Source organism: Mycteria americana, chromosome 1 (genome assembly GCF_035582795.1).
Source record: "Mycteria americana isolate JAX WOST 10 ecotype Jacksonville Zoo and Gardens chromosome 1, USCA_MyAme_1.0, whole genome shotgun sequence".
In the NCBI taxonomy this organism is placed as follows: domain Eukaryota; kingdom Metazoa; phylum Chordata; class Aves; order Ciconiiformes; family Ciconiidae; genus Mycteria; species Mycteria americana.
In genome coordinates this window covers 95,622,419-95,644,686 of record NC_134365.1, presented here as the reverse complement: position 1 = coordinate 95,644,686, position 22,268 = coordinate 95,622,419, and the positions used below count along the sequence as shown (strand labels likewise).

At 39.5% G+C, this 22,268-nt stretch overlaps 1 protein-coding gene across 4 annotated transcripts in view; it reads right to left on the bottom strand.

Moving 5' to 3' along the window:
• Positions 1-22,238, bottom strand: part of NME7 (NME/NM23 family member 7) — a 94,015-nt gene extending 71,777 nt beyond the window's left edge. For 3 of the 4 annotated variants that reach the window (XM_075513466.1, XM_075513494.1, XM_075513474.1), the window contains exons 1-2: positions 22,139-22,238; positions 2,992-3,099 (exon numbers count right to left, since the gene is read on the bottom strand). In XM_075513466.1, coding sequence (XP_075369581.1) covers positions 2,992-3,099; positions 22,139-22,141 — 111 coding nt within the window. In that variant the 5' untranslated portion in view covers positions 22,142-22,238. Of the gene's footprint in view, positions 1-2,991; positions 3,100-21,596; positions 21,740-22,138 lie in introns of all 4 variants that reach the window. The other variant, XM_075513483.1, reaches the window with a different exon arrangement.
• Between the last annotated feature and the right edge of the window lie 30 nt (positions 22,239-22,268).

Here is a 22,268-nt window from a genome sequence, read left to right as displayed (position 1 = left end):
GATTGCAACACTAGGTTGAGACGTTCTCACTGCCTAGAGCTGCAAGCTCAAAAGCCTGTCAAGACAATTCAGCTGTATGTCATCATTCCAAGCAAGAAGCAAGACATTAATGTGTAGTTTTCTGGGTGGGCTAGCAAAGCACAAAAGGCAACCTGCTGAACAGTTTCTTCACTGCATGTAGTTATTATGGATGCCTTCAGTTTCCTGGGGAAGTGGTATCCTATGAGAGGAAGACTTTTGTCTTCCTCAGGCCAAACTTCCCCTTCTCTGTCTTGAATTACATGTACCGTGCTCCATTGCAATGCTATATAGACTAGAATGGCATTAAAAGAAAGAACATCATTCCCACAAATTTTGGAGGAAAAAAAAATTAAAAGCAAAATTACATACTCCTCCATGTTCTGAAATGCGTGAATACATTTCTCTCCTGTTAGAAGGCTAGAAGAATTGTAAGTTTTTCCAGAATAGCCAAAACTGTTCAGATCAGAGAATATGAATTATTTTGTTACTTCCTTCTGCTGAGGCAGGATTATAAGGAAGAATCCTTCCCTGCTGAAATGTCTTTAGCCCCTCATACATGCTCCTACTAAGTGTCCTCTATTCAAGTGTGGTAGGGAATGAAAAGACAACATGCTGGGGAAAAAAAAAAATCACTTGAATTCAGCTAGTTGTTTTTTCCCGGACTTTGCCAGGAAGCCTATTAACTGTCTTGACCATATTCAAATTCTTCAATATCTTGACTAAAAATCTGAACATTTCCTTGGTTATTTCACTAACAATTGCTAGAAAGGGACCCCAAGCTGCTTCCCTCTTCTCAAGCAGAAAATAAAGGTGGGGAGGAGGCATCTACCTGTGTTAAATAATTCTTCTTTAGAGTGGAATTTTGGATCTGTTTAAGAGACCTTTTTATAAAGCAAACGGTAAGCCACAGCAGAAGAAATGTAAGACTGTTTGGAATGTTCTCTTCCTGCCCACGTACATGTAGAAGTAAATTGCCCAAAACAAAATAGTTCTCTGCTAAGAATCTGTCCTTTTAAAAGATTTCTTCTCTCTTTTTAGGAAATCTCCTGTAGAAAGAAAAATTGTTCCGTCTTTAAGAATTCCCCATGAGAGTTATTAACTATGGAAAATTCAGAGAATAGGGCATCTTTTTGTCAAGAGATCCAGTTTGGTCATAAGAGCTGCTTGCTGTCCTTGGACAAAAGCCTATGCTGTCTTCCCCAGCTGCAAAGCAAGCTGAAAACTTGTCTCAGTATTCCCACTGTCATTTTTCTTCACAGGAACCAAGACATAAAGGACTGAGGAAAAAAAAGGAAAGCTGAGGACTTCACATAACACAAGCCTTCAACAGCTCTGTTCCACCCTCAGCTGAGGTGTGTGATAAAGGAGAGCTATTGTCAGGGAGGTGGGAAAGGGGTTGAAACATCTTTCTCATAAGCAGGGAGAAGCTGGCTCATATCCACTACCTCCCTTCTCCTCAGATACATTAGAGGTAGGAGCAGGCTGTCATCTGCTCAGGAAGATACCAAAAGATGCAGAAGAATTAGGCAGTAATAAAGAAAGAATCACCAAATTCTGCAGAAATTAAAAAAAAAAAAAATCCAGAAGAGAATTCTAAATTTAATCTCTGTCCACAAACTCACCCCCAAAAGTGATTTTGAGATATTCTTTCTAGAGAGGTGTTACATGCATTTTTGCTTTTTTAACTCCTGTCCTGATCACACACAGTCCACATACACTCATGACTGTGTACACACCATACCATCTTAACCTAAGAGCACACTAGCAAAATGCAAAAGTCTACCAAGCCGTAGATATTTGATGCTGAATGCATTAAGAAGCTCAAGAACACCTTGAAAGCTCTTGGTTTTGAGATGTCTAGGTGAAATGAACAACAATTTTGCCAGCCCACACATGGTTGTGTAGGAAGATTATTACAGCTCCTGACTGATTAGCTAAACTGTCTCTGGGAAATAAAAAATAAAAATCCCCACATTTTGACAACTGTGCACACACAGACATCATACAAAGAACGAACTTAAAAGGGACAACATCATAATAGATTTTGTTTAAAGTGACTATCAGTAAAAAGTGCAAAGTGCATCTCCTCACACAGGTGAGTACCATGGTTTCAGTGAGCAGTAGTTTGGGTAAGAAAAGGCAGATTCCACTAGCTTTCTGATTTCTGCATTTGGTATTTATAGCAGGAAAACTAAAATTTGATAACGAAATTACTAAGTGTGAATATCCAAATCTAGGCTATTCTCAGACCCTTAGGTCTTCATTAAAAAACGGAAAAGACTAGTCCAAACCATTCACTCATTCCTAAAAGGAAGCACAAAGCATTGGTATGATTATCTTTACAGTACATATTACATTTTTATATATATGCCTGCTATTGCAAAATGCTTGTTTTAACCTGCTATCAATAAACAATGGGGATTAGTTGTATGAACCACAAGTCAAAAAGGTCTGTGCAAGCACCACTGATGGAAAAGTTTTGATCCTGTCTGAAACATTCTGCCTTTCATTAAAACCAAATTAAGAGCAATTTACCATTTCCTGTACTTTGATAAAGACTCTTTCACATTTTACTCTTCAGAGACTTCTGGAATTCCTGTTGAAGCTTATTCCCCTGTTTGGAATCAGCTTCAATTTTTGTTTCTCAAGCAGTAGGTCAGTGTTGCTGGGTTTCAGTTCTGAAACCCAAGCAGAAATTGAATGAAAACAGATTTGTGAAAATGAATCTCTCCACGCCAAAGCAAGCTTTAAGAAAAAAAAAAACCCATAAACGTGGAAGCTCTTCCACATGCTTCACTGTGAACTTGTATTTTTGCTTTTCTTTTAGTTTTAGAAACAGAGCAAGATATGTCTTAAATTACATTTTCCTTACCTGGAAAATTAATAGGCATAAGCAGTGGCCTGCCATTTTACAAACTGTTTAATTGGATATTACACTTATAACAATAGACTTTTTTCTTTTATTCTTACCATTTCAACTGATCCGTCTTTTGGATAATACAGAAGTTCATAACGCCGAAAGAGTGAAGCATTTGGGTCATACCATTCAGCAGTGAAAGCAAATCTGTCATCTTGACTCTGGAAAAAGAAAAGGGAGAAAAGGGCTATTAAAGAAAGCTTATGTGTTTTATACATAAAAACACACAAACAAAAACTTCCTTGCATTTGTTATCAGAAGAGTAAAAAAAATAACTAGTAAATGCACTTGCACCCTCTGCATATCATCTTCTGCTTACCACAGCTGGTGACATCTTTTCACTTGTTAGCTATCATCTTTTAAGTATGATGGAAACAGCATGGCAGTTTTCCAGGCAACCTCAAAACTTATTCTGATTTCATCAGTCATGAAATGTGGACTGTTGCAGAAGTTGTTGTTAGACTTCTTAACTTTGTGAAAGTATTTTATTTACTTTCATTTGTTAAAAAGAACGTGTTTGCTCACAACTAAATTACGGAATCTTAACACACTTTCTACACATCCTACTAGAAAACACTTTCCTCTTCCTGAGCAGTCATATCTGAACTCCTGTTAATGATGAGATAAACATATTCAAGTTAAGGACAACATTAGTTTGATTCACTACTTAACTTCCTGAAAATTACATAAAGCATAAATAGCCCAATCTCATTACAACTCATTTTCTGCCCCTAAGGAATGTGACAAGAAAGCTAGACTGCAATAATTCTAAAAGTGTAGCTACATGCGTAGTAGCTTCTCTCCACTCCTCATCCTTCAGAGGATAACCCCCTACAGGAAAGTAAGCACAAAGGCGATGCAATGCGTGTGGACGTGCAGTTCTAACACCTCTTAGTGGTACTTGTTTGTTACCTATTGGCACTGCAATATCAGTTATTTGATAGCTGTTAGATGGAGCTCTGAATTTTTATTTTCCACACCTCCTCTAAATCTGGTTGCTACTCTTGAGGGTAAGCATGGTCTTGTCCCAGGCATCCACTCTTTAGATGTTATCTGTACTCTTCTTAATCTTAAACATTTAGGTATCACTGGGATTTCAAGTTGAAGCTATGCAGGACTTTTTAGTCCTTCAGATTTTAGAAAACAGTAACATTTCAGTTGTTTCAAAGACTGCTCAATAAGCAACAGGACAGAAAGAGTTCCCGTGGGCTTCCATGACTATTCTGGAACACCAGCAGGAAAAGCATCATAATCATTTTCTGAGTGAGTGCAAGCCTATAGACATATAGGCATTTAAAAAAAAAACCCTAAACCAAACCAAACCAAAAAAACCCAAAACAACAACAGTGATCTTGCTTTTGTTGTCAGTGCATTTTTTCTTTCAGCATCTTCATCTTAAAACTGACTTACAACTAAGTGCTTTTGCAGGTTGAAGTCCTAACGCAAGCAGCAGCAGAAGGAAAGAATGAGATAATGAAGAATAATTTCAGAATTTTTCAATGTGATGAATACTTGTACCTGTTCAGTTACTATCATGGCAAGTGCCCCACCCTCCTGTCAGCCCTTACGGTATCCCTACACTGCAAAATGAAGATACGATTATATGACAGAAAGACTTACGCAGTGGGGGCAGCACAGTGCTCTGTGAAGGATGCAAAGCTTTCATGTCTAACTGTAGAAGTCTGTACAGCACTGAAAGCCTTATTTACATGAGCTACTTTAACTTCTGTGCTATCTCTACACTACACACTGCAGCCTTTGACAATACTTAAACTCATATTTTAGGTGCAGCATCCACCACCGAAACTCCCTAGGGACTTAGCCTGGTTTCTGGCTCTTACTTAAGCTAGACATGCTTGTGTCTTCATTGCTACTGCCATTGTTCTGGAGATATGTAAGCCAGAACAAACTCTTTCTTATGTCAAAACTCACACTTTAGTTTTTCTATATAGGCATGTCGTTGGCAATAAGCAATAATAAGGCTTGGCAGACAATAATAAATGACTGATTTCAACCTTGATCTTAAATACACTCATACTGCTGGAAGACAAGACAAAACATTTGATCAATTAATTTGACCATCATCTTGTCAAGGATGGATGTTATAGAGAAGCAGTTCTCTACCAAAGAGGCTGTCTAAAAAGAAAAACAGTCCTGTTTCTATAGTACTACCTCCAGAAGTTGATTAGTGATGTATGAAATTAAAAACAATGCATCATCCTTAATCAATGCCTCCTCATTACATGAAGACATATATAATTGCATTACTTCATGCTACTTATTTCATACTATAGCATCACTTTCAAATATATTTTCTAGGTAGCAGTTGCCATAGAAGCTACTAATTTTCATTTAAGCAAAACTTTCAAAATTTCCAAATGCTTACATGTCTCGGGGAAGCAATGTATTTATCTGAAGAAGCAAAGAAAACACCATTAGATTTTTCACTTAGTCACCAGTATCAGTCATTGGCACCTTTATGTTTACAGTGAGAAACTACACATTGTGTGTCTTATCTGGTGAGGAATTGGTCTGCTTTTTTTCTTTTAACATGAAGTTGGTTTTAAGATCCATCTGAAATTAATTTTATAAGATCCTACTCAATGTCCGAGCTATTCATATTTGTTATTCAGCAAGCTCTGCTGGCCACTGCTTCTTATTCAGCTGAATAGCAGAAATGACCATACTGTATTATTTTCTTTTAGCATTGTAAGCAAAGGCAAGGTAATAAATGCTACTTAGACTTGAAAAACACTGCAGAGCTAACCCCCAAATGCCCAGTAATGTTATCAGTAAGCAGGAAAATTTGAATCGATTATTATTTTGTATCTGGAAAGTATGGAGAGCTAACAGTTTTCTAAAACAACCAAAACAAAGTCTGTAAAGCTTCTCCTGGGCCATAACTAAAATTTCTTCTGCTTTATGGACATAAAATTACCACAATAAATATTTCTAAATGCAGAGAACAATATCAGAAGAAAATTTAAGAGCTTATGGGAAACACTGTAAAAATAATTGGAAACAGATTATGTTTGTGAACAGGTAGATTGTTTGAGAGGCATGCACTGCAAAGTAAAGAAATTCAATATTAAAAGCAAACTGAAGACTCTGCCAAACAAGTGTAATGTAAAACACAGTAGGACTGCAATTTTACTACTGCAGATAGTCTTACTACTACAGAATTTACTACTGCAAATAGTCTTAAAACAGATATAAGACAATCCTGGATACAATCATGACATGGAGTAACATGAACATATTCTGCTGAGCCCTTGCCAGGCATCACTGTAAAACTGCCATTCCAAGTCATCAAAAACACTAACCAATTTAAAATCATAAGTTTTAAAAAGTAGTACATATTAAGCTCATAATACATCTTTTTAAATGAGAACTTTTACTTACTTATTTAATGCAGGAGTAGGATTTTGAAGGCAAAAACCAAACACAAAAACCTGTCCACTTCCCATCACATATTGTAAGGACTGCAATAAAATTTTAAGTCTTCACAGCCCTGAAATTATCTTTCCTGAACATTTACTTTCAATCAATTTACTGCTCAATCAACAGAACTGGTACAGCAAACAACTTTCTTACATACCCTTTCACTAGTGTGCCCTAAACTGCAATGTGGGAAGGAGTCTCAAAGATGAGAAAGTACTATGGGAGACATGCTAAGTTTCATCCTTGGCTTCTGTTCAGCCTTCCAACAAAGGAAACTCAGAGAAAAAATAATTGTCCAGAGCAGAGTGATTAGAGACCAGCAATGACCTGTCAGGTGGTATCGTTTTCAATGAACCACACTGCTCTGGACCAACACCGAGTCCTGAAAGGGGAAGATTTCATAACCGTTGACCAGAGAGCCCTTGCACCTCATTCCCCCAGGAAATGGCTGAAACACGTTAGTCACTAGTGAAATCACATCACTGTGAACAGCTCGAGCAATAACAAATCACGTGAATCTATAAATACGTTATAACTCAGAAAATTCTTGCTTTAAAGCTTTAGTTTCTATTCATTTCTGTATTGTACCCTCATTAAAATCACACATAGACTCTGCTCTCATGACTACGCAATTAACCAAGCAATACCTAATGGGAGAGAAATAATTTTTCATAACTTTTCACATCAGTGGAAAAACTACCAGCATTAAAAAACCCAGCAGTGACTGTGCACTTCATATTTACATACTGATAGTTTTAGAGTAGCTGTGTTGAGCTCAACTTTTACAGCCCCTTTCCATGGTAAAATCTAGGGCCACTGAAATCAGTGATGTCAAGAGTTCACCTACTCTGAATTTGGAAAGAATAATATTTTTCTTTCCTCCTCCTTTTATGAGCTGCACAGAAAAACATTTGGATGCATGTGTAGGTTTTGCTAAGCTTATGCTTTTTTGTTTATATTAGTATGTGTGAATATACAGCAGAATGGCTCTGTGCACATGAGAAACATTTATTGAAGTACAGCTGAATTTAAAAAAATTAAATTTTGTACTTATTTCTGAAAATGATGGGGGAAGCAGTCATTCTTAGCTAGCATGGGACTAAGTTCTAGAAGCTAAATCCAAGCATTTATGAAAGAACTGTGCTCACAAAAAACTCTGCTGCAGAGGGAAACGGTTTGTCTGGAACACAGCTGCCAAGGAAGCTCATAATCAGAAAGCAGAATGCTTAGCAAGCTGGACAGGAAATGATCTCTTGTCCTGTAAACCTTTTAGACTTCCAAAGGGCTTCTGTTCTGCAGTAAAACAAAAGTGGATCTTCCAAAGGTTTTCATGAGAAGCAACAGTGGTAGAACAGCAGCTCAGGGACTAAGGAACTTGCATGGGAAGGTGGAGAAACAATTTTATCCCTCTGGTCTGAACCATGCAGAACATACATCTGGATTTGGTTTTCCCAGCTTCAAGATGCCTCCTGACTGCCACACTATTTTACTATTCTCAGGTCAGTACTTCTGTCCTCTTCCTCTAGTTTTGAGTAGAAATTTCATCCTAGAGTTTCTCTTACAATGGAGAATACAGGGAATCAGGAGCTACGGAATTTTTTTTCTGCTGGTCATATGCACTCTCAGACTTATCACAGTCTAAGGGAAGGGCAGTTTAGATGATTCCCCTCACTATTATATGAGCAACATATTTTTACTAAGATCCTACCTTTCGCATGACTTTCTTTTTTCCATTATACAGATAATTCTGTCCCATCTGTAAGCCTGAAGTTAGTATTTTTCTGCCAGTTTGTCACTTCATGCTTTTGAGCTGTAATCTCTGTGATCTGTAATTGATTGAAAACAACCACCTGTGCTTAAACTAGTTATCAGCGTGCAACGTATCATAACCCTTTCAGCTTCCTACTCAAGAAAACTTCACGTGAAACAGTATCAAAATACTTCTTAAAATTAGAAAAGCCCTGAGGTATCCAGAAAGTTCATCTTTACATGCTATTAGCAATCTGGTCTCTATGAGGCTTATACATGCTAACAGGAACTTCAACATGCATGACACATTTGACACAGGCTCACAGCCTGTTGCCCACATATTTACAAGTGTAGGAGTCATGAAGAGTATTGCTACGTTTTAAGTGGGCAGCTTCGTGTCTGCTGCTCCTTCGATTTTCTCAGTGACTCAGTGACTCTGAAATCAGACCAGAGAGAAAAAGAATCAAAGGACCTGGATCAACTCCCAATGAAGCAATAAAAAGACTGCACAAACCTCAGTAAAAGCTGAATCAGAGCCAAAAGGATCCATCTTGATATCTGTATTCTATATTTTGTAAAACTGTGCTGTCACAGGCAAAACCTGCAGTCAAGCACTGATCTTAAGAATCAAGCTGTTTCTATGAAAATTAGTGGGAATAGGATGGACCAGCAGACAAGGAACTATACTCACATTGAATGGGTATTTCTCCTATTACACAAAAAAAACTTTCTGGAAAGATTTCCCTGAAACTTCCTAAAATTCTGGCAATAATTTTAAGAGAAACATTTCTTTCACAACCTGCCCCCCCAAACCAGGCTGGTGGCACTCTCAAAAATATTTTGGAAGAGCAAGAATATTTTTATAAAAAATGAGATGGTATCAAAGGACAAGGATACAAATTATTTTAGAACTTTTCAGGTGAAGATATCATGAGGCTGACTGACTCCAACATCAGGTAGTCTGCTTATGCATTAACATGTACTTACCTTATGCTTTTAGAAAAAAAGAGAGAAAAATCACAAACCTATGCGAGTTTGCCGGCCACTGCCAAAAACCAGAATTTGTTGAAATGGCTAGTCAACAGGTATCTTTCTCCTTGTCTATCCTCTTTGTAGGTTCTACAAAAAAATAACTATTGCTATATGTGTTGGTGCCTTCCTTAGACAGATGTTGGCCTCATGCTCTTCAGACAGTGGGCTGAAGTGGGGGACCTGGCCAGCTGCCTTCATCAAGAACATTATTCTCAGAATTGGGTCCAGAAGTTATTGTTGTAGATGTATGATCAACCTCTAATAGCAGGTATCTAAATCCTGTTATGACTTATTTGAAACTGTTCCTTAAAGCTCATAAATCACCGATCACTCATCTCCCAGACCAATCACCACTTCAGATCTCTACTTCCTAGTCCTGAAGAGGGCTTCAGCACAAATGAAAAGAAAGTCACTGAAACTCCTAGTCTGAGGAGCAAGAGTCACGGATTTCAGCCAGATCTATCTCCACCTTCCTCAAAGGCAGCTACTTACAGTCTTATACTCCCCCAGCAGGCCACAGATATAAGCATTGTCACAGTATCACCTGCTTTCTTAAGAGCCCCAGATATACTTTGATTGCTTTAAATGGCTCACTTACTAACTTTCCTGTTCTCCCATTCTAACATCCGGCTAGCTTTTCTCTATTTTCAGCTGAATGCTTTTAGATGCATCTGTCTAGGGAACTTCAGGCCCGGCAGTACGCCCAGCTTTCCAGGTAGCACCGAGTGCTCATGAATTCAGAACACCAGTCAAAAAATGTAACTTTAATTAGCTTTAAAGATGGTCTCAACCATTGGGTTAGGAGTGCTTTTCTTTCATGTAAGGACATCTTAAATGTGACAGTCTGCTGCAGATAAATCTATAAAGCTGAAAAAGGAAAATCAAAAACATTTAAAACAATTGGAATCTCTACAAAAATGTTACATAAAAAGTCAAGACATCAAATGGGACATGTCAAGCTCTTCATGGACTTCTGTGCAATCTCAGACAAGTCAACTTAACCTTTTGTGTGTCCTTTTCTCCAGCTGTAACAAAATCCTTATTCTGGGAGGGCTTGCCACTCTGGGCACTAGTAAATAAAAGGGATACTTGTTATAAATTATAAAAGCTGTAAAGCAATTCTAGCTTATGCAAAACAGACAGCTTAACTTCCTCTTATACAATTGATGCCTGGGCTGCTACAGTGAGATGCGTCTCGGAGAGCAAAGGAATGGTTAGCAAAATGGATGGTGTCACTTCATCACAGTGCAGAGCACTTGCTTTTTCATCAAACATGTCTATCTTTGTAGTTTCCAGGCACTGTATGGCCTTCACTCTGACTGAACAAGAAGAACAGTATTTTTAACTACAACAGGCAACAATCTTAAGCAAATAAACTTCCAAACCACTATTCTCTGCCTTTCTTTAGGACTACTTGTCATTATTGAATGACAAGTACTTTTGCAAGCATGAGAAATAATGAGGCCTGGTTCTCTATACTCATGTTTCTCATCCCTGACTGTTTTGACCACAGCTCTCTTCAGCTCAGGCATGTAATAAAGGGTCATACCCACCTAGATTCTCTGATGTCTAACTAGGGTTGAGCTCACACTGAAGTCTTTCTTTAAAGATGCCTTAGAGGGTTTCTTCCCCCTCCCCATTCTTGTCAAACCTGGAGGAACATCATTATCCCTCTGCCAAATCTGACTGAAATCTGCCAGTAAATTTCAAACTTCCCAGGGGGAAAACTTAGTGGTCAGATAGATACACACCAACAGACTGTGATCATACAAACTTTGGTTTTCTGAGGCAAACAGGCTGAAAGCAGCTGTATGAAAAATTCTATTTGCACACTACAAGTAATTTTCCACCATCAATAATTCTTTAAAAGGAAAATCTCCATTTGTGAAAGAAAAGGGAAAGGGAAAAAAGTGCAGAAGTAGCTAAGCCATTAAATGTTAGCAACAATTTTGCAAGACAGAAACAAGAGACTTCAGACATACTGATGGTATTTAACAAATAACATTCTGAGTGGCAGAAAGTGCTCTCATTTTCAGCATTGTAATGCACCTTAAATCCCGAAATGAATCCTCAGCAGCACACGCTTATTAAGTTGTGTTATTCAACCCATCTTCTACCTTCACAGTTCCTGTAATAAAGGATATTTTCCAGGCAAAATTCAAATCCACAACACTGTGTAGACAGAGCACTCAATTAGCTCTGTCTCATAAAACTCGTTTTCCTCCTCCTCTTCTATTCATGTTTCTGACACACGAGCTGGCATAATTTTTCGAACTCCAATTTTGCAGCCCCCTCGCTGCTGTTGGGCCTCACACCACTTTCTCAACAGGCTTTTTCTTCAGTCAAAAAGTAAAATCAAAAGATCACTTTTCAAATGGAGAAACATCTGGCAACTGCAATTTCCATGACAATGTCTTGACTACAGACGATTCTCAATCTAAACCTCATATTCAGAAGCTCACTGGTGAATTTTGTAAGCGTATCTCTTTTTATCCTCCCCTTGTATAAGGCAAATCCTGCCTATTGAAAACTTCACACAAATTCTAGACAACTATTTCAAACTAATTAAGTATTGCTTAAATTATTAAAATTCTTAATCATCTTTGGAAATCTATTAAGTGAGTCAAACACTTGACTACATTTACATTTACCTTCCTGCAAATAGGTGCTACATCCTTTAGATCCACGGTTATCTGACTCCCAATATTACTGGTACGTAGGCTTCTCAGATGCCTTTTGGACTATATATGTCCATATGGCTATTGCTGCCTGGACCACCTGTTGCCAAGTACTTCTGTCTCTGTAGCACTACCCAAGTGAATCTTCCTCTTTGACTGGGATCTCAATTCAGTAAATCATCCCCATATGCTCAGGGGTTGTGATGAACACAGCTCTAGAAGGCTGAAGGCCCAAAATTTTCTTCACAGATTTAGGAATCTGCAATCCCAGCTCACATCACCAAAATTATCTTGCTGTTCTGACAATTTACCAAGCAAGAAACCTTCTTCTACTACTAGATTATGTAAATTCTGTAAGCTTCCTATGAAGCGTGTAGGCATGATTAGCGTAACCCATTCTTTTTTTTTCCCAGTCTCTCATATAAGAGAATCAAGAATTCAAATCCTCAACCATTAACTCCAATCCTCTGCAATTACATGTTATAGTTAAGTACTTATTTACAGGATTCATGTAGTTACAGGATTCATGTTATTTTTCTACTTATGTAACACAATTTCTCTAAAACACATGAAAGATGCCATACTGCTGTTCACTGCTCTGTGAAGACAGGTTTAGCTTTAGAAGACCAGCTAAACCTTGTCTTTAGGGGAATATGTCCCTATTTAATGCATGTTTATAAAGCTGCAGATCGTAAGTTATATTATTGCACTCTTAATTACACGACCACCGGTAATTCCTCTAAGAGTAGTCAGTAGTGCTCAGCATGTGCCTATCTGCCTCCACTAACTCAAGAAGAATCTGACAGTGATTTTAGTGAAAGCAGAGCTGTTCCCTGACTCAGAATAGCATTTGTAACACAAGTCACCTCACATAATTACATTTGAGCACAAAGTTGAGGTGCTTCGCACCTGATCAGTCAGCAGTGGCAGAACTAACGCTGTCATGGTCAGCTGCTGAATGCTGGGTCTCTGACTTTGAACTATGAGATTAGTGTCTGCATGTGATCCCAGAAGGGAAACAAGGCTACACATACATTGAACTACCTGTGCACATCCCGTTACAAGATCCAACCTATATTGTACTTACAAGAAAAACATTTTTGAAAGGCTCAAAACTTGGCCCAACATTAAAGTTGATGGCAATACTCAAAGGTAGTCTTCTTTTATAGAGACCACTCCTCTGGCAAACTTTCAGCTTTCAATTTCCAATCTTTTCAGAACTAAAGCTCTTCAAAGAACACTGAATTATTTTTTTTTAATGAGGATTGTGAAATATTTTCAATTTTTTTTTCCCTACCCATTCTTATTCAAGTCTTCCATTAAGTTTTCAACCTCCAGTAGAATCTGTCTGGAAAATTTCAAGCAGAACAGCTAAAATTTCAGAAAGTTACGAGCAGCTGGAAGTAGAGGTTTGAAAGGAAACAACTACAAATCCTGAACCAAAGCTGTCAACAGCACTTCAAAGTAGTATAATGCCTACAGCATCTTCAGATTATCTCAGCTCATAATAATCTTCTGAAAAGCATTTTTAACAAGAACCAGTTGGTTGCCTTGGAATCACAGCTAAGGGAGAGAGTGTCCTTCAACCAGCCGATACCACAAGCATTAGCACCCAGGATTTTGTGTGAATGCTCTAAAGACCACACATGCTGCATCTACCTTGAACAGTCAGAGCTTTTAACAGTCAAGTAACAATTTACGATCCTATGAAGCAGACAAACAACTCTGCTGACACATTTCTTCTTCACTACTGTGGGCGCTTAAAGCAAGCATTTTGTCTGCACTACTGTTTAACCAAACGTTAATGTTAAAATACTATTTTTTCTCAGATTGTGTCAAATATTAATTCTAAGGTAGCTGGACTAAATCCAGATTTCAGCTAGTACAGATGTTGTGGTCATATATCCTTTATTCTCAAGTCAGACTAATGACAAGTTACATGTGAACAGAAGTTCTCATAATAAAGCTGTTCAGCAACTTCCCATTAGTAAAGTTGTCAAAAATTAAAAACTTCTCCGGGGTAGAGGAAGCAAAGTGGGTAAGTACAATCATGTTCTTAAACTCTGCCAACCCTAATAGGGTTTTACAGGTTCTTCTTAAGAAGATTTGTTCTACAATTCAAAGATTTATTTCTCTCCCAGAGCATAGGACTTTTGTCATCAGAGTTTTGAGCAGACTGTTATTCCCCACACATGCGAAGGTCTCTGCTGGATGCAGACAGTGACTAAGAGATTCCAATCCCATACAGAGTTTTGGTCAAGGTGCTTAGTTCCACCTTCACAGCTGCCCCCTGCATTAGTGCATTTGATGTTCAGTGCTTTTAAAAAAAGGAGTCTCTATTTCCCATTTTATCCATTTGTAAAATGGGAATAATCGTCGTCATTCCTTTCACGGAAGGACAGCAAGATTTAATAGCTAAAATATCCATACTATTTAGGCATTATAAATCCCCCTTGGTTTTGCCAAAAACATGGCAGAGGCAGCTCAGTTAGTTCATCCTCATTTTCTGCTTCTGGAGACCCTTCATTGCAGCACAGGAACCAGATCCCTGTGGAAGAAGTTAGAAAGGGCTGCTAATGCTGCCCAGCCCACTGCCTCTGCAGTTGCCATCAGGAACCACCCCTAGTCCAGAATGTCAATAGTTGCAAGGATTGGATCCAGACCACAGTCCCTCTCCTCCTCCCCTGTGATATGGGATGTTCAGACTTAGAGGCCATGGTTCAGTTATCAAAGAGCGTACCCTAACATCAGACAGGGCAAGGACAGCATTGCTATTATGTAACTAGAAAACATACAGCATAATACAGTCCTGCTCCTAGATACTACAGTAAGAGAAAGAATACATAGAAAGGATAAAAATAGGAGGGATACTACGTTTAGTGAAGGATCACACTGAGATGTGTTCATGTGGAAGAACATGTGTTCATGTGGAAGAACAGGTACAGAGCCTCAAGCATGCATGCCCACATCTCCCCTCTTCCCATGTGTAGACCTCTCTTATATGTGGCTCTCTTTCCAAGTATCTTAGAATATTTTGCAGAAAAAGTGTGGGGTTTTTTTTTAAAATAATTAAGGTAGTTAAAATTATTGAAGAATCCCATGCAAACAACATGCAACAGGCTTTCCGGAACACATCTCCGGAGAGAGCCACTTCTTTGCAAATACAGGAGCACCCTCTGGTGCTCAAAGACAGGTTGAGCACCTTATTTAAACCAAGAATTAACTTCTGAAATGATCAGTAAGAAGCCGTCTCTATTTGCTATCTCTTCCTAGTACACTGTGCCTCAAAATTAGTAACCTTGTAAGAGGAGGTAGAAGTGACTAAATTATAAAGCACAGATCACCACAGCCTGGGTGATAAAGTCCTTCCACATAGGAAAACTGCTGACACACGGGCACATGGCCTTCTTCAATACCCAGCCTCCAAAAATGCCAATGCCACAGGTTTTAAATGAGTATCAGAGCTGTCCACTCCAGGACAACTTGCAAGGGCCACCTCACAGAGTTTATCTCATACTGGGAACGTACTTCTCTATTAGGCATTATTGTGAGAAAAAAATAATTTCTACCTTTTGTATGTGCTTATCTGATGGGGGGATATTCTCGTTACACATGCAAATACTTGCTGAGCTCTCATTCTTAGTACTAAGCTGCGGCACTGTGTTCCAAAGCCCAGCTATACAAAATTTACTCCCTTCATCAAACCTGATGCTGTTTTTTCTTTCCACTTTGTTGGCTGGCAGAGAACTACTGGGTTCCACCCACAAAACACTACTGAGTGACCCTGGCGTGTTGCTTAGGCACCAGTGCCTCTGGTTGCCATCTGTGTAAGGAAACAAGTGAACACAAAAGAGTTTGGGAGGATTAGGCCAAGCAGAGTGTTTACTTCCAAGAAAGAGTACTTTTGGTGATTATTCCTGGTAGCCACAATTATAGTTAAAGGTCAGTGTTCATAGAAAAAGCCCTTTTCAGACTCACAGCAACAGGTGTTCCCTACTACCACTGTTTCTCACCAGCCAGTTAATGATTAACAGAGTATCCCACCTGGATATACTAGATGACCGTAATATTTTAGAAACTGACACTAAAATGCTCAACTGAACAGCCAAAAATACTTTTCAGAGGCACGCTATTCCCTCAGCTTAAATGAAACGGACACTATTGAACAGAAAAAGATAAAAGGTTCAGTTTTTAGTGTTTAGCCACTGGCCACCAAGACAGTCAGGGCTGGAGAACATAACACATGAGATGAGGCTGAGAGAACCAAGCCTGCTCAGTTTGGAGAAGAGGAAGCTGAGGGTGACCTTACTGCTGTCTACGACTACCTAACTGAAAGACACCAAAAAGACGGAGCTAGACTCTTCTCGAAGGTGCACAGTGATAGCAAAAAATGCAAAGGACACAAGTTGAAACATGGGACATTCCAGTTACATATTAGAAAAAAAAAAATTTACCAAGAGGGTGGTCAAACACTGGCACAGGCTGCCCAGAGGAGGTGTGCAATCTCCATCTTTGGAATGTTCAGGACTCGCCTGGACACAGCCTGGAGCAGCCTGGTCTGGTTAAACCTGTTTTGAGGAGGTTGGAGGTCCCTTCCAACCCAAATGATGATTCTATGGTTCTTATTATAGCTTGGTGGCTCCTTGCCCAAAGGTAATGTCCGTCCTTCCAAGCTTTTCCAGAGCCTACACAGATCTGTTGGGTTTGTATATTAACAATGGTCTAGATGTGCTTTCAAAAAATTAAGAGCTCTGACACAACATTCTTAAGTATGAATTTTATCCACATCAAATCTGCCTGGAACAATTCTCTAAATAACCACTGGCTCTGTCATCAAATCCTATTATGTTTTATTGCCAACTGAAAGGAAAGTTTGTAACTTTTCTTTATTCCTGGCAATGCTTCACTGAGTAATTTCCTGAATTTCTTCCATTTCTGACAATATAAAAAAAACCCCAACATACAATTAGAACAGATGTGTCAGTTATTAAGAGCTGCACCTACAACCCGAAGGATCCATAGAGACAACTCTGGGTGATAAAGGGAGATTAGTATTGAATTTATCATTAGGCAATGCTAGATAACTTTGTCAACTATTTGAGCCACTCCATCAGAAGAGCCATCAATGCATCTAAAATTAATTTTGGAGACATGGCAATTTCTGCAAGCCAAAGCCAGGACTTGGCTAGAGTAGGAGGTAATTTATCCCATGGATTCTGAGCCTGTCAACTTTATATTTGTAGGGTGGTATTTTATATAGCACATAATGCCATAAAGATGGCAGCATCAAACCAAAAATGAGCTCCTGGAACAATGGAATGTTATTTTTTTTTAGCAGTTTTCATTTGGCTGACAGAGGACCAAAGATTCTGTTATTTTATCAGCTACATCTTCTGCAATGTACATAGCCTATCTGCTCAAAAAGTAAATTTGCAAATAGCAATATTTGGAAACAGTAGTTCACGAAGAAACCATGTCATATTTTTGATGCTCATAGGAAGACTCACCATGCAATAAGCATTTAAAGGCTACCTGATAGCATTTTGCTTATTTTTGCAATGCATGCTGCATACAATGTTTTATTTTTCCCTGTGATGAAATGCTGCAAATGACAGTTAGCCATTAGGTAAGGAAACTTGTCGCTGTGGTTGGTTCTGTCATGCAAGCTTACAACTGAAAGGGTCAGGCTGCATTGCAGCTGAAGAAAATCAATGTAATACCAGCCTAGCACTCTAGTGAAACTGAGTCTTGTTTTAAGACCAAAGAACCAAATCTTCTCAAGCATTAGGAAAGTCTCAAGCAAAAGAAATTCTTTTGGGGAGATTTTGCATCTTTTCCTGGAAGAGTTAAAAATGCCTTTTGTTTTTTTTAAATGGGAACTATTTTTGCAACAAAAAGTACTAATTTGAAAATTATTAAAAGTTATTTTATAAATGTGCACTTGTTCAGGAAAGTCTATTAGCAGGAAAGAGTTTTGTCTGTTTATATGATCAGCTCTGAATGACAGCTCTTCACCAAAGTTATCCCATTTTACCAGCTAATCCAGTATGGTTGAGATTACTGGTTCCCAAATGAAACTCCTGTAAACCAAGGTATATTCCACAGCTGCCCCATGAGCTGTATTGCCTTTATAAAGTCTGCAGCTGAAAATTTATCACACCATGATATGCTGGACCTTGAGGAACCCAAGACTCACTGTTGCCAAGTTCTAGAAATGGCTGATTCGCTTCCTATTTTCTAAGATCCATTTTCCAAAACATGAAATAAGTCTTTTCCACTGATGAATCAAAGCATTTTAAAAAATTACTCATTTTTCTTCCCAGTCTAAACTAAGGATTTCCATGTTGATATTCTCTAAGCTGGGGGTTTTACCAATGAACTGATAATAACAACAACAACAATAAACATATAACATACAAGTTGTAAAATTTTCTGTTGAAATGAGCTAACTACTCATCTCCAGATATATTCAAGATTGTGGTCAAAATTACAAGACTGCAAGCTCTGGCAACCTGCCCCAGGAGAGTCTACTTCACAGATATTTTCCCCCAACTTTGCAAAAAGAACTGAGGACACTCAAATTCCACTAACCGCATGCTTCTACATCCACAAAATCAAAGACAGATGGCATCATATTAGACAAGTCACCTGGCTTTTATGTGCCTTGATTTCTTTATGGGCAAGACAGAAATAATATTCGTCTATCCTGTTGTTCAAAGAGTCTTTGTAATGTAGGCTGCAGTTGCCAGATGTACGGGGTAAGAATAATTGTTTTAAAGAGTGGAGGGAAAGGAAATCATCCAACTGCGCCTGTCTACAGTCTCTCCAAGTGCAATAAAGCTCTGTATCTGTGTGACACGCTGCTTGCTTAGAGAGGCCATCGTTCTCTGGCAAAGGCTGTATTTCTGTATCTGGAACACTTTCAAGTGTCAGAGCGCACCAAACTCATTAATAAAAAGAAACTAACGTTGTTAAGATGATGGTCCAATATGTCTCCGTATGCGATTACATGAAAGGCACCATTAAAGAATAATGCATTCCAGCAGCCAAGTGAGATAGTATATCTCAAATGGAGATAAGCAAGTTTCCCTTTGGGAGTTTACTGCTCACTGTCCACAGCAGCCATGTGTCACACATGTACAATCAAGACGCCAGAATGCATTAGAGCTGATATGAAATACTGTCATCTGATGACAATGAAAACTGTTTTCTAATGACTAGCAGATCTTTAAGCCAAAGTGCTGTCACAGAAAGACAAATAACTGCAGGATATTTCAGAACATTTCTCCCCTTACCTTAGCTTCCACCACAGTTATGTGCCCAGTTTTACAATACACACAACTACTTCCAGTGTGCTGCTTCCATATGACTGAAGCATAGGGTCTAACACAAATACACTCAAAACTGATTCCACTAAAAGTTATTACATTTTTCTTTCTGTGGCCATGATATGACTTGTAACAGTTTTTTTCTGAGTAGGTATATACGTAAAACTAATGCAATGTATACAACTGACTGGAAGCAACACAGTACTAAAGGTTGGCCAAGCTTTCTAGTAGAAAATTCATAACTTTCAGAATATAATTAGGTTCCTGAGGCTAAAATCCAGCTTGTAGATCAATATTTGAATCCACCGGAAGCAGTCTTTTATTTTTTGATTGATTGTTCCTGAGAAAAGATGTTTTGAAAGTGTTTGAGATGGATCAGGTGTGTAAAGTCGTGGTGTCCAACAGTCACATAACATCCCTTTCCCAGGATGCTGTGTCCATACCTAATTGGGCAGCACACGTTCCCAAAACATCTATTTTCCCATCATCTTCCAGCTACCAAATTATTCTTACTGTATTTTAGGAAACTGGCAGGAGGAAGGGTACATGAGTGGGAAAATTGGTGGCTTTGTAAGTATAAAAGAAACAAGCAGGACTCTGTCACACTTGAAAGGCCAGAGAAAACCAAGAGAGAGGTCCCAGGGCACTGGAGAAGGGCAAGAGAGACAGTCAACCTAACTGCAGTCTTTGGGAAGATAATGGAATGAGTTATTAAGCAGTCAGTCATTGAGCATTTAAGAAGACAATATGATAATAAAAAGCAGATAATGTGAATTTGTCAAGAACCAATCTTTTTCTGACAGTGAGCAAGGGAGAAGCCACAGATGTGACAAACTTGGCTTTGACTGGGCTTTTAACCGAAGTCACCTGAGAGTCTCACAAGCTGAGTAGGGCATTATGGCCTAAACTGAAAAGCAGTTATGGCTGCTGCTATATGAAGAAGTAATTAGGAATACTTCTCTTGCAAAATGGGAGTCAAATGTAGTTCCACAATGATCTGCCATGTATCTAGCTTTATTTCATATTTTCCTTTTTACACTGACAATGAAACTGAGAAAGCGCACTTTCAGAATCTGCACTGATAACTAAGCTGGGAAAGATTGCAAGGAGTTTAGTACCCAGAAGCAGAACTCAAAATGATGACCTGAAAATCCTATAGAGACAGATGCAAAGTGCTACAATGATGATCAAGAAAACAAATTCAAATACAAGGGGAAAAACTAGCCAGACAACAAAAACACAGGAAAAAAATCTGAAAGTTACAGTGGGTTGCAGTTAGAGTGACAGTGCAATGAGGCACAGTTTGAAAAAAAAGGATAGCAAACTTGGTACAATGAAGATCTAAGACATAAGAAACAAGTATTTTGCTCTATTCAGCAGCAGTGAAACACACAGCAGTTGGCAAACAATGTACAGATTAAAAACCACATTTAGAAAAAACTGCAGAGTCAAAAAAATCTAAACTTTAAAAACACATGATCAGTAGGAAAATACTAAGAGAACAAAATTTGTTTAATGTAGAATAACGTGAAAAGAGGAAAGGGCGAAGTTATAATCTTCAAGTTCTGCACATAAAAGACAAAACTGGAATATCTTTATACCCACCAAGGATATAAGAAGTAATCACTGGCATCATTTGCAGCACAGAATATATTAGGAAAAAACCTCACTGAACTATAAAAATCATCACGTACTGGAATTACATCAACAGATCACACAGTTCCTGTCACTGAAGGCTTTTCAAAACAAATTAAACAAATTCACCATGAAATGTTTTGTTAGAGGTTGCTGTAAGATTCGACACCGCTTTAATGAATCAGTTAACTTGGTGTCACCTCAGAAATAAAGGGAGGTTAGAAACACATCACACTCATAGTGACAGTCAACTACAACAAAGCAAATGTTTTACCTAAGTGACATCTGTGTGAAATCACAAAGCAGGACTTCTGCTGACATTAATAAGTTCAACATGGGAATTGAAAATCACCATTTTGCCTGGATTAAACAAAAGACCTGTAACCCCTGTATTTAAAAATGAACAGTTGCATTCCTACTTAAGTAGCAAATGCTGATCTTGAGTTTGTGTTCTGAAAGAAAGGTGCAAGCAAAGCTGCTACACAGGCTGGAGGAGCTGGGGCAAATATGAGCTGCTTGAGGCAGGTATTTAAAGCTGAGAATGCTAACAGGTGCATTGGCCAAGCTCTTACATGTATCTTGCATATGTGTTTGAGTAAAAAATTCGATTCAAAGTTGTTGGGTTTTAATCAGCTTTGCAACACTGCTTTTTGCATACCATCTTCGGCAAAGGGGGCTCAGTCAGTTGTTTTATCAGGACAGACTGTTTTTTCATTAGTGCCCCCGCAACGACATCCTGTCATCTTCCTTGCATTACTAAACAGAAGATCCAGGCAAGAATAAAGACTGACGCACCTGAAACGTATTCCTTTCTTAAAATTCTTAAAATTCACCAGCTGCCTTCCCACTGGGTCCCTCGTGAGTTTCCGAACTAGCCTGTTCCCAATTCAGGGCGGCTCGGACGCACAAACAGCTTCCCCGTTGGGTATGAACGAGACCTAACGGCAGTTTGAAATCACCCGCTTGCTGCGCCTCACAAGATCCCTCAGAAAAGAGCGAGAGGAAGGGCCAGGGCAAACCTCGAGCCAGGGCAAACCTCACCGGCGCCCACCGGGCCGCGCGGGCAGGCGGGGGACAGCGGCGGCACCTCCCCGCCCCGCTCACGCCGCCTGCACACCGCGGAGCGCAGCTCCTGAGGGGAGCCCTGGGCGGGCCCCGCGGCCGTTATTCCGGCAGCTCGGCACCACCTGCCTCGGGGCTGAGCTTCGCCCCGCCGCCCGCCTCGGTAGCCGCCCTGCGGGAGGAGGCCGGCATGACGGCGCGGAGCTGCCGCCACTGACCCCCGCCCACCGCAGCCCCGGCCCCGCTCGTCCCGACCCCCCCACGGCGACGCTCACCATGGCGATGGCGGCGGCAGGCAGCCCGCCTCACCCTGCTGCCGCGAGCGCGACGTGACGCCACGCGAAGCCGCGCCCTGGCAACCGAAGCCCCGCCCCCGTGCGCGGCCCAGCGATTGGGTGAGAGGGA